Here is a 13,976-nt window from a genome sequence, read left to right on the forward strand (position 1 = left end):
GGGGTGGAGCGGGCCTCGGGGTGGAGCGGGCCTCGGGGTGGAGCGGGCCTCGGGGGGGGGAGGGCCTCGGGGGGGGGAGGGCCTCGGGCGGGGCTGAGGGCAGGCCTCGGGCGGGGCGGGGGGCAGGCCTCAGGCGGGGCAGGGGGCAGGCATCGGACGGGGCAGGGGGGCAGGCATCGGACGGGGCAGGGGGGCAGGCCTCGGGCAGGGCGGGGTGGGGCGGGGGGCGGGGTGGGGCGGGGGGGCAGGCCTCGGGGGGGCGGGCGGCGGGCCTCGGGCAGGGCTGAGGGCAGGGGGGCAGGCCTCGGGCCGGGTGCAGGCAGGCCTCGGGCGGGGGGCAGGCAGGCCTCGGGCGGGGCGGGGAGGCAGGCCTCGGGCGGGGCGGGGGGGCAGGCCCCGGGCGGGGCGGGGGGGCAGGCCTTGGGTGGGGCGGGGGGGCAGGCCGCGGAGGGAGCAGGCCTCGGGGGCTGCAGGGGGGCAGGCCGGGCCTCGGGATGGGGTAGGGGGCGGGCCTCGGGGGAGACGGCCTTCTGGGGGGGCGGGGCGGCGGGTGGCGGGCTTCGGGGGCTGGGCTTCGGGTGGTCGGGGGGCGGGCTTCGGCCGGGGGGGGGGGCACGGAGGGGGCGGGGGTGGCGGGCCTCGGGGGGGCACCTCCGGGCGGGCGGGCCATGGGGTGTGCAGGGGGGGCAGGCCTCGGGGCGGGGCGGGCCTTGGGGGGAGGGGGTGGGCCTCTGGTGGGGCAGGCCTCGGGGGGGGTGGCAGGCCTCAGCGGGGGGGGGCAGGCCTCGGGAGGGCGGGGCTGGCAAGCCTTGGGGGGGGCAGGGAGGGCAAGCCTCGGGCGGGGGGGGGCAGGCCTCGGAGGGGGGCGGCGGGGGGGGCAGGCCTCGGGGGGGTGGGCTGGTGGGGGCAGGCCTCGGGGGGGGGGCGGGGGCAGGCCTCAGGGGGGCTGGGGGCATTCCTCAGGGGGAGCGGTGGGGGGGCAGGCCTCGGGAGGGGCGGGGGTGCGGGCCCCGTGAGGGGCGGGGGGGCAGGCCTCGTGAGGGGCGGGCCTCGGGGGGGGTGGTGGGTGCAGGCCTCAGGGGGGCTGGGGGGGGGCGCAGGCCTTGGGGGGGCTGGAGGGGGGCAGGCCTCGGGGGGGGCGGGGGGGGGGCAGGCCTCGGGGGGGCGGGGGGGGGGCAGGCGCCGCTCGTACTCACTGTGCGCAGGTAGTTCATCAGGCTGGTCCCGTGCTGCCAGATCTGCGAAGTTGCACATGACAGGGGTCTCAGACCAATCTCCTGGCTGCGGTTCAGCTCCCGGACGGCATTCACCACAACATGGACCGCATCAAACATCAGCGCAGACGGAAGCTGTAATCAGAGACAGCAAATATAACTGGAGTAGACTGAGAGTACACGGATATAACTGGAGTACACTGACTGAGAGTACACGGATATAACTGGAGTACACTGACTGAGAGTACACGGATATAACTGGAGTACACTGACTGAGAGTACACGGATATAACTGGAGTACACTGACTGAGAGTACACGGATATAACTGGAGTACACTGACTGAGTACTCGGATATAACTGGAGTACACAGACTGAGTACACGGATATAACTGGAGTACACTGACTGAGTACACGGATATAACTGGAGTACACTGACTGAGTACACGGATATAACTGGAGTACACTGACTGAGTACACGGATATAACTGGAGTACACAGACTGAGTACACGGATATAACTGGAGTACACTGACTGAGTACACGGATATAACTGGAGTACACTGACTGAGAGTACACGGATATAACTGGAGTACACTGACTGAGAGTACACGGATATAACTGGAGTACACAGACTGAGTACACGGATATAACTGGAGTACACTGACTGAGTACTCGGATATAACTGGAGTACACAGACTGAGTACACGGATATAACTGGAGTACACTGACTGAGTACACGGATATAACTGGAGTACACTGACTGAGAGTACACGGATATAACTGGAGTACACAGACTGAGTACACGGATATAACTGGAGTACACAGACTGAGTACACGGATATAACTGGAGTACACTGACTGAGTACACGGATATAACTGGAGTACACTGACTGAGTACACGGGTATAACTGGAGTACACAGACTGAGTACACGGATATAACTGGAGTACACAGACTGAGTACACGGATATAACTGGAGTACACTGACTGAAAGCGCAGAGAGGGACTGAGAGAATATGAAAGTGAGAATGTGAGAGAAAGACAGGGGAGAGTGAGAGATTTAGTTCAGAGAGATGGATCAGGGAGAGAAACAGAGAGAGGTACAGAGAGATGGACAGAGGGAGAAAGACGGAGAGACGGGCGGGACACACCCCGAGGGGGGACACACACACACTGAGATTGGGGGGGGGGGGACACACAGAGAGGGAGGGGGGAACACACCGAGAGGGAGGGGGGAACACACCGAGAGGGAGGGGGGGACACACTGAGAGGGAGGCGGGAACACACTGAGAGGGAGGGGGGAACACACTGAGAGGTAGGCGGGAACACACTGAGAGGGAGGGGGGAACACACTGAGACGGAGGGGGGAACACACCGAGAAGGAGGGACACACACACACACACACAGGGAGTGGGACACACACACACACAGGGAGTGGGACACACACACACACACAGAGAGTGGGACACACACAGGGAGTGGGACACACACACACACAGGGAGTGGGACACACACACACACAGGGAGTGGGACACACACACACACACACAGGGAGTGGGACACACACACACACACAGGGAGTGGGACAAACACACACAGACAGGGAGTGGGACAAACACACACACACAGGGAGTGGGACACACACACACACACACACAGGGAGTGGGACACACACACACACACAGGGAGTGGGACACACACACACACAGGGAGTGGGACACACACACACACACACAGGGAGAGGGACACACACACACACAGGGAGTAGGACACACACACACATACAGGGAGTGGAACACACACATACACACACAGGGAGTGGGACACACACACACAGGGAGTGGGACACACACACACACACAGGGAGTGGGACACACACACACACACAGGGAGTGGGACACACACACACACACAGGGAGTGGGACACACACATACACACACAGGGAGTGGGACACACACACACAGGGAGTGGGACACACACACACACAGGGAGTGGGACACACACACACACAGGGAGTGGGACACACACACACAGGGAGTGGGACACACACACACACACAGGGAGTGGGACACACACACACACAGGCAGGGAGTGGGACACACACACACACACAGACAGGGAGTGGGACACACACACACACAGGGAGTGGGACACACACACACACAGGGAGTGGGACACACACACACAGGGAGTGGGACACACACACACACACACACACAGGGAGTGGGACACACGCACACACAGGGAGTGGGACACACGCACACACAGGGAGTGGGACACACACACACAGGGGGAGTGGAACACACACACACACAGGGAGTGGGACACACACACACACAGGGAGTGGGACACACACACACACAGGGAGTGGGACACACGCACACACGGAGTGGGACACACACACACACAGGGAGTGGGACACACACACACACAGGGAGTGGGACACACACACACACAGGGAGTGGGACACACACACACACAGGGAGTGGGACACACACACACACAGGGAGTGGGACACACACACACACAGGGAGTGGGACACACACACACACAGGGAGTGGGACACACACACACACGCACACAGGGAGTGGGACACACACACACACAGGGAGTGGGACACACACACACACAGGGAGTGCGACACACGCACACACGGAGTGGGACACACACACACACAGGGAGTGGGACACACACACACACAGGGAGTGGCACACACACACAGGGAGTGGGACACACACACACACAGGGAGTGGGACACACGCACACACGGAGTGGGACACACACACACACAGGGAGTGGGACACACACACACACAGGGAGTGGGACACACACACACACAGGGAGTGGGACACACGCACACACGGAGTGGGACACACACACACACAGGGAGTGGGACACACACACACACAGGGAGTGGGACACACACACACACAGGGAGTGGGACACACACACACACAGGGAGTGGGACACACACACACACACAGGGAGTGGGACACACACACACACACAGGGAGTGGGACACACACACACACGCACACAGGGAGTGGGACACACACACACACAGGGAGTGGGACACACACACACACAGGGAGTGGGACACACGCACACACGGAGTGGGACACACACACACACAGGGAGTGGGACACACACACACACAGGGAGTGGGACACACACACACACAGGGAGTGGGACACACGCACACACGGAGTGGGACACACACACACACAGGGAGTGGGACACACACACACACAGGGAGTGGGACACACACACACACAGGGAGTGGGACACACACACACACAGGGAGTGGGACACACACACACACAGGGAGTGGGACACACACACACACAGGGAGTGGGACACACACACACACAGCGAGTGGGACACACACACACACAGCGAGTGGGACACACACACAGCGAGTGGGACACACACACAGCGAGTGGGACACATACACACACACACACACACACAGAGTGGGACACACACACAGGGAGTGGGACACAGACACACACACACACACGGAGTGGGACACACACACACAGGGAGTGGGACACACACACACACACAGATGGAGTGGGACACACACACAGGGAGTGGGACACACACACACACAGGGAGTGGGACAGACACACACACAGGGAGTGGGACACACACACACAGGGGGAGTGGAACACACACACACAGGGGGAGTGGAACACACATACACCGGGTGACCTGGGGAGTAGTATGACTGGAGTGGGACCTTGCACTCCTGCCAGCTCTCTCATTACACTTTGGGAATGATGTGATGCCGTTGGAGATAGAAAAGATTCCGAGTGATTGTGAGGAGGAGGGGTTTTAGTTCATGTGGAGAGTTGGGATGCGCTGGGCTGGATTCTCTTAAACTACAGAAAGTGGAGGAGAGGCTGAATAGGACTTTCTAAATGGCCATGGGTTTTGTTGGAGTGAAGGAGAAATTGTTTCCAGTTTTCCATTGGAGGGGGAGGTGAGGGCCTCTGCAACAAGGTGCTGTGACCTAGAACACACAGGGCGGAAGCAGATTCAGCAGCAGCCTCTGAAAGGGAAGTGGATCCATGAATGAAGGGAGAAGGATTAGTGGGACACGCACACACAGAGGGAGTAGGACACACACACACAGGGAGTGGGACACACACACACACACACACAGAGGGAGTAGGACACACACACACACACACACAGAGGGAGTAGGACACCCACACACACACAGGGAGTGGGACACACACACACACGCACACAGAGGGAGACTCCAGATAGCTACGCGGACTAATGTGTGTGTTGCCAAAACTTACCGCAGCTCCAGGGAAATGAGCTGTATCACAGTTTTCCCGCCATGACATGTTAAGGCTACGGATAAACTCAAGGAAGAAGGGATGCCTTGGATTCAACATGGAGAAGCCAATGATGTTTGCATGGTCATCCACAATCTCACTGAGCTGTAAGACAGGAAAGTCCTGTGGAGGGAGAAAGAGAGAGAGGCTTGACCACACAGACACTAAACAGTAATCCTTACCTGAATACAGAGACTCTGTACAGTGATCCTTACCCTGAATACACAGAGATTCTGTACAGTAATCCTTACCCTGAATACACAGAGACTCTGTACAGTAATCCTTACCCTGAATACACAGAGACTCTGTACAGTGATCCTTACCCTGAATACAGAGACTCTGTACAGTAATCCTTACCCTGAATACACAGAGACTTTGTACAGTAATCCTTACCCTGAATACACAGAGACTCTGTACTGTAATCCTTACCCTGAATACACAGAGACTCTGTACTGTAAGCCTTACCCTGAATACACAGAGATTCTGTACAGTAATCCTTACCCTGAATACACAGATACTCTGTACAGTAATCCTTACCCTGAATACACAGAGACTCTGTACAGTAATCCTTACCCTGAATACACAGAGACTCTGTACAGTAATCCTTACCCTGAATACACAGAGACTCTGTACAGTGATCCTTACCCTGAATACACAGAGACTCTGTACAGTAATCCTTACCCTGAATACACAGAGACTCTGTACTGTAATCCTTACCCTGAATACACAGAGATTCTGTACAGTAATCCTTACCCTGAATACACAGAGACTCTGTACAGTAATCCTTACCCTGAATACACAGAGACTCTGTACAGTGATCCTTACCCTGAATACAGAGACTCTGTACAGTAATCCTTACCCTGAATACACAGAGACTCTGTACAGTAATCCTTACCCTGAATACACAGAGACTCTGTACTGTAATCCTTACCCTGAATACACAGAGACTCTGTACTGTAAGCCTTACCCTGAATACACAGAGATTCTGTACAGTAATCCTTACCCTGAATACACAGATACTCTGTACAGTAATCCTTACCCTGAATACACAGAGACTCTGTACAGTAATCCTTACCCTGAATACACAGAGACTCTGTACAGTAATCCTTACCCTGAATACACAGAGACTCTGTACTGTAATCCTTACCCTGAATACACAGAGACTCTGTACTGTAAGCCTTACCCTGAATACACAGAGATTCTGTACAGTAATCCTTACCCTGAATACACAGATACTCTGTACAGTAATCCTTACCCTGAATACACAGAGACTCTGTACTGTAATCCTTACCCTGAATACACAGAGACTCTGTACAGTAATCCTTACCCTGAATACACAGAGACTCTGTACAGTAATCCTTACCCTGAATACACAGAGACTCTGTACAGTAATCCTTACCCTGAATACACAGAGACTCTGTACAGTAATCCTTACCCTGAATACACAGAGACTCTGTAATGTAATCCTTACCCTGAATACACAGAGACTCTGTACTGTAAGCCTTACCCTGAATACACAGAGATTCTGTACAGTAATCCTTACCCTGAATACACAGAGACTCTGTACTGTAATCCTTACCCTGAATACACAGAGACTCTGTACTGTAAGCCTTACCCTGAATACACACACTCTGTACAGTAATCCTAACCCTGAATACACAGAGACTCTGTACTGTAATCCTTACCCTGAATACACAGAGACTCTGTACAGTGATCCTTACCCTGAATACACAGAGATTCTGTACAGTAATCCTAACCCTGAATACACAGAGACTCTGTACTGTAATCCTTACCCTGAATACACAGAGACTCTGTACTCTAATCCTTACCCTGAATACACAGAGACTCTGTACAGTAATCCTTACCCTGAATACACAGAGACTCTGTACAGTAATTCTTACCCTGAATACACAGAGACTCTGTACAGTAATCCTTACCCTGAATACACAGAGGGTCTGTACAGTAATCCTTACCCTGAATACACAGAGACTATGTACAGTAATCCTTACCCTGAATACACAGAGACTCTGTACTGTAATCCTTACCCTGAATACACAGAGACTCTGTACAGTAATCCTTACCCTGAATACACAGAGGCTCTGTACAGTAATCCTTACCCTGAATACACAGAGACTCTGTACAGTAATCCTTACCCTGAATACACAGAGACTCTGTACTGTAATCCTTACCCTGAATACACAGAGACTCTGTACAGTAATCCTTACCCTGAATACACACATACTCTGTACAGTAATCCTTACCCTGAATACACAGAGACTCTGTACAGTAATCCTTACCCTGAATACACAGAGACTCTGTACAGTAATCCTTACCCTGAATACACAGAGACTCTGTAATGTAATCCTTACCCTGAATACACAGAGACTCTGTACTGTAAGCCTTACCCTGAATACACAGAGATTCTGTACAGTAATCCTTACCCTGAATACACAGAGACTCTGTACTGTAATCCTTACCCTGAATACACAGAGACTCTGTACTGTAAGCCTTACCCTGAATACACACACTCTGTACAGTAATCCTAACCCTGAATACACAGAGACTCTGTACTGTAATCCTTACCCTGAATACACAGAGACTCTGTACAGTGATCCTTACCCTGAATACACAGAGATTCTGTACAGTAATCCTAACCCTGAATACACAGAGACTCTGTACTGTAATCCTTACCCTGAATACACAGAGACTCTGTACTCTAATCCTTACCCTGAATACACAGAGACTCTGTACAGTAATCCTTACCCTGAATACACAGAGACTCTGTACAGTAATTCTTACCCTGAATACACAGAGACTCTGTACAGTAATCCTTACCCTGAATACACAGAGGGTCTGTACAGTAATCCTTACCCTGAATACACAGAGACTATGTACAGTAATCCTTACCCTGAATACACAGAGACTCTGTACTGTAATCCTTACCCTGAATACACAGAGACTCTGTACAGTAATCCTTACCCTGAATACACAGAGACTCTGTACAGTAATCCTTACCCTGAATACACAGAGACTCTGTACAGTAATCCTTACCCTGAATACACAGAGACTCTGTACTGTAATCCTTACCCTGAATACACAGAGACTCTGTACAGTAATCCTTACCCTGAATACACACATACTCTGTACAGTAATCCTTACCCTGAATACACAGAGACTCTGTACAGTAATCCTTACCCTGAATACACAGAGACTCTGTACAGTAATCCTTACCCTGAATACACAGATACTCTGGACAGTAATCCTTACTCAGGATGTACAGTGTGTTTACCATCTGATGATGGTTAATTTAGTTTATGTTAAGCGACTGTTATCCCTAACTTACCATTGTGGTGAGAATGTATTTATAGTACGCGGAGGTCATTCCCAGGTCAGCAGCCTGCAATGGAAATGAATAGTCATGTGATTTGATTGATAATGGCCGGATCATTTAATCTGATTGACGGGAAGAGCTTCAATTTAACACAACAGATTGTGAAAGCAGGCCCCGTGACAGAGCAACATTAGTTTGGTATTGCACTGGGATGTGAGCATTCTAAGAAGTTTAACAACACCAGGTTAAGGTCCAACAGGTTTATTTGGTAGCAAAAGCCACTAGCTTTTGGAGCCACTCACCTGAAGAAGGGGCTTGGGGCTCCGAAAGCTAGTGGCTTTTGCTCCCAAATAAACCTGTTGGACTTTAACCTGGTGTTGTTAAACTTCTTACTGTGTTTACCCCAGTCCAACGCCGGCATCTCCACATCATGTCAGCATTCAACATGGCTCCCCCTCTCCGATTCTCAAACGCACAATCTACTGTCTCAGGAGGTGTTCCAGGAAGAATTTCATCCTTTCCGGGGATGTGCTCATCGCTGGCAAGGCGAGCAATTCCTCCAATCCCTCACTGCCCGTGGACGGATTGCTTTGTTCGCCCATGTCCATCAGGCCTGAGAATTGGCTCTGGACTGACTGCCCTGTCAGGGTAAAACTAGCAGATCTCCTTCATCGAAGCACATGAGGATTTTTACACCAATGGACATGGTCACCATCACTCAGACTAGCTTTTCAATTCCACATCTATCAATTGAATCTACTGCCGTGATGGGATTTGAATTCCTGTCCCTCCCCCTGCCCCGAGAACATTAAACCTCGGCCTCTGGATTACTGGTCCTGTGACAATACCACTATTCCGCCGTCTCCAATGTGCAGATGTCAGGTGCAGAGAGGTCAGGATGTTCACCAATCAAAGCCTGGAACTGCTGACAAGAATCAAATGACAAAATCGCACAAGCCTTTCACTAATACATATGAGAACTTCCCATCACCCTCTCTCTGTCACTCTCTATCAGTCTCTCTATCTCTGTATGTGTCTCTCTCTCTCTCTGCCTGTGTGTGTCTCTCTCTCTCTCTGCCTGTGCGTGAGTATCTCTCTCTCTCTTTCCCCCTCCTCTCTCCCCGTCGCTCCTCCTCTCCATCTCTCGCTCCCCCTCACCATCTCTCGCTCCCCCTCCCCATCTCTCGCTCCCCCTCCCCATCTCTCGCTCCCCCTCCCCATCTCTCGCTCCCCCTCCCCATCTCTCGCTCCCCCTCCCCATCTCTCGCTCCCCCTCCCCATCTCTCGCTCCCCCTCCCCATCTCTCGCTCCCCCTCCCCATCTCTCGCTCCCCCTCCCCATCTCTCGCTCCCCCTCCCCATCTCTCGCTCCCCCTCTCCATCTCTCACTCCCCCTCTCCATCTCTCGCTCCCCCTCTCCATCTCTCGCTCCACCTCTCCATCTCTCGCTCCACCTCTCCATCTCTCGCTCCCCCTCTCCATCTTTCAATCCCTCTCTCACCAGTATTCCTGGCTTCAACCTCATTCTTCAGTCTGAATTGGGTTCCTACACGTTGAAAACTGTTGGGAAATAGAGCTTTTCCCAAACGCGCCAAGTCCGGAATGAATTAATCTCTTTCCCTTACCGGGGGCAGTTAATAAACCCCTAATCCTGGAAAGCTAGTCACTTCACATGTTCTCCCCATGTAACAGGACACCCCGCCACCCACACGTAACCTTTTTCAGAATGAGATAGGACACTGAAGCGTTGGCGTCGATGATGATGGTGGAGATCTTGTCATCGCGGATTTCCTTCAATAGTGGGGTGGGGTCGTTGGAATGGTCCAGCATTCGTATCGAGAGCGACTCCTTGGAAATGAGGAATTGTCGTACTAACTCTTCAAGGCGAAGCAAACCTAGACAGGAAACGCAATAGAGACACAAATATTCACACAGATTTCCACCCAAAAACAAGGTGCAGTAACTCCCAGAATTAGCAACAGCATGGGAAAAGATCAAACCACCTGATCAAAACCAATATGGACTGCGTATACATATATATATATATAAAATATACATAATATATAGACTAGAACACTGCGCGGAGACCGGCACCCCGGGCGGGGACCGGCACTGTGAACGATTGGCGCATTGTGTGTTGTACAGTAAATAAGTTCAAGATATTATATAATTATAAAAGCACAACATAGAAGACAGAAATGGAGAGGGAGCCTGAGGGATTCAGTGAGAATTGAGCAAGATCAAAGAGACAAAGGGTGGGAAGAGCAGAATTTGTTTCATGTCCGCATTCCTGGGAGAGCAGTGAGTGAATGGGACACAGGCTCTGATAAAACATCATCTTGATGGAAATGTGAACTCTGTTCATGCCGCCCTGGCCTGCTTCGAATATCCAGCATTCCAGCAGAATCAGTCTGTTTGATCAGATCTTCCCTGACCCTCAGGTGGCAGGGTGGGACTCGATCCCTCAATCTGAGGTTCAGAGGCAGGGCACTACCCCCTGTGCCACAGGAACTTCCCAGCAAGTGGCCGGGCTAATCGATAACCACCGAAGGCGGCTCGAGAGACAGAGCTGAGTTCAGTTCTGAGAAGATTCACGTGACTGATTCCTGGGGCGAGTGGGATTACCTTACAAAGATAAGGAAGACTAAGACTAAAGAAAGGACTAAGGAAATTTGGCATGTCAACTACGACTCTCACCAACTTTTACAGATGCACCATAGAAAGCATTCTTTCTGGTTGTATCACAGCTTGGTATGGTTCCTGCTCTGCCCAAGGCAGCAAGAAACTACAAATGGTCATGAATGTAGCCTAATCCATCACACAAACCAGCCTCCAATCCATTGACTCTGTCTACACTTCCCGCTGCCTCGGCAAAGCAGCCAGCATAATTAAGGACCCCACGCACCCCGGAACATGCTCTCTTCCACCTTCTTCTGTCAGGAAAAAGATACAAAAGTCTGAGGTCACATACCAACTGACAGAAGAACAGCTTCTTCCATGCTTCCATCAGACTTTTGAATTAGACCTTGCATTAAGTTGATCTTTCTCTACACCCGAGCTATGACTGTAACACTACATTCTGCACTCTCTCCTTTCCTTCTCCATGAACAGTATGCTTTGTATGGCGCGCAAGAAACAATACTTTTCACTGTATACTAATACATATGACAATAATAAATCAAATCAAATCAAAGGATATTTGGACAGTGGAATGCATAGTGGCACAGTGGTTTGCACTGATGCCTCACAGCGCCAGGGACCCGGGTTCAATTCCAGCCTTGGGTAAATCTCTGTGTGGAGTTTGCACATTCTCCCCATGTCTGCGTGGCTTTCCTCCGGGTGCTCTGGTTTCCTCCCACAGTCCAATGATGTGCCGGTTAGGTAGATCGGCCATGTTAAATTCCCCTTAGTGTCCATGAGCAGGTTAGGGGGATTAGTAGGGTAAGTGGGTGGGTTCACGTTACGGGGGTAGGGCCTGGGTGGGATTGTTGTTGGTGCAGATTCAATGGGCCAAATGGCCTCCTTCTGCACTGTAGGGATTCTATGACAGGCCTGTAATCCATGGAGAATGGATGGTGATCTTTATGAAACATGGGGCATCCTGAGGGGACGAGAGAGGATGGATGCTGAGAGGGTGGTCCCACTTGTGGGAGAGATTAAACATCCAGACTAAAACAAGTTTGAAATAAGGGGAAGGTTGGGACGGAGGTGAGGCGGATATTTTCCTATTAGAGGGTTGTGAGTCTGTGGAGCTCTCTTACCCAGAGAGGGCGGAGACTGGGAAGTACTTTTAAGGATGAGGTGAATAGATTCTTGACTGCAAAGGTGTCAAAAATTATCGGGAGGGTGTGTGAGGAATGTGGGGTTCAAGCCACAATCGGATCAGCCATGATCTTATCGAATGGCAGGACAGACCCGAGGGGCTGAGTGGCCTACTCCTAATGCAAATGGTCATGGTTTATTCCAGGGCGAGACAGAGAGGGGCGGAGGGGAGAAGCAAGTGAGAGATAAGTGGATGGGATCAGAGATGGGATTGAATCATAGAATTCTACAGTGCCATTCGGCCCATCGAGTCTGCACCAACACAATCCCACCCAGGCCCTATCCCCATAACCCCATGCATTTATCCTAGCTAGTCCCCCTGACACTAGGGTCAATTTGGTATGGCCAATCCACCTACCCCACACATCTTTGGAATGTGGAAACTGGAGCACCCGGAGGAAACCCACACAGACTTGGGGAGAACATGCAGACTCCACACAGAGAGTGACCCAAGGCTGGAATCGAAGCCGGGTCCCTAACGCTGTGAGGCAGCAGTGCTCACCACTGTGCTACCGTGCCACCCACACATTTTGTGCTCAAGAGCACAGTATGTGTGGGCAGTAGAAGGGTTGCCATGGGAGATTGATGGCTGCAGATTTGCTGCTCGAAGTTTCAGGGAGGGAGAGGTTTTATGAGAATGGAGCGAGGAAAGAAAATGAGTGGAGAAACAGGCAGAGTTGCTGAGATGGAAATTGCTGAGTGAGATCGATTAGAGATGTATCTGATTTTAGTCTACAGTGAGTGACTACACACTGCCAGGAACACTGTGTCCTTACATTCAGCTTTCGCACAGACAAGGCTGCTCGAGGGGCAGTTGGAGAACTTTAGGATACTTCCCACAGCCAGACTAATGTCTTCGTTACTTGGGTAAAGGCTGATAGAGGCAAATCTCAGGTACTGTAATTTTGGTGTTTCCTCGGGGCCAACCTTAATGTGAGGAATCTACACAGGAGAGAAGGAAAGATTGGAGTGAGTACCAAGCTGTCATCCAAACACTCGACCTTAACCTCACCCCAACCTCGGGACAAACCTTCATCCGAAACTTAACCCTTAACCGTCACACCAATACGCGATCCAACCTGGATTCATCACCTCAAATACATCCAAACCTCACAGCACTCTTAAAATTCTCCCTCACCCTCACCCAGAAACTGCCCGTCACCCTCACTCTATCCCAGAAATATCTCCATCCCCCCCAGACCCTGTCCCACCCAGAGACCATTCTCCAGACCCTGTTCAACAGACCCCATCACGCCCAGAA

At 52.1% G+C, this 13,976-nt stretch overlaps 1 protein-coding gene across 1 annotated transcript in view; it reads right to left on the reverse strand.

The window, feature by feature from the left end:
- Nucleotides 1–13,976, reverse strand: part of LOC144486487 (glutamate receptor ionotropic, kainate 5-like) — a gene marked incomplete at its 5' end in the record, with an annotated part of 457,902 nt that overhangs the window by 68,798 nt on the left and 375,128 nt on the right. Inside the window, 5 exons of the mRNA XM_078204531.1 lie at nt 1,197–1,349; nt 5,525–5,686; nt 8,907–8,960; nt 10,610–10,788; nt 13,492–13,657. Of these exons, the coding sequence (XP_078060657.1) occupies nt 1,197–1,349; nt 5,525–5,686; nt 8,907–8,960; nt 10,610–10,788; nt 13,492–13,657 (714 nt within the window). The remainder of the gene's footprint in view (nt 1–1,196; nt 1,350–5,524; nt 5,687–8,906; nt 8,961–10,609; nt 10,789–13,491; nt 13,658–13,976) is intronic.

The sequence above is a fragment of the Mustelus asterias genome, unplaced genomic scaffold, assembly GCF_964213995.1.
Source record: "Mustelus asterias unplaced genomic scaffold, sMusAst1.hap1.1 HAP1_SCAFFOLD_364, whole genome shotgun sequence".
Taxonomy (NCBI): Eukaryota; Metazoa; Chordata; class Chondrichthyes; order Carcharhiniformes; family Triakidae; genus Mustelus; species Mustelus asterias.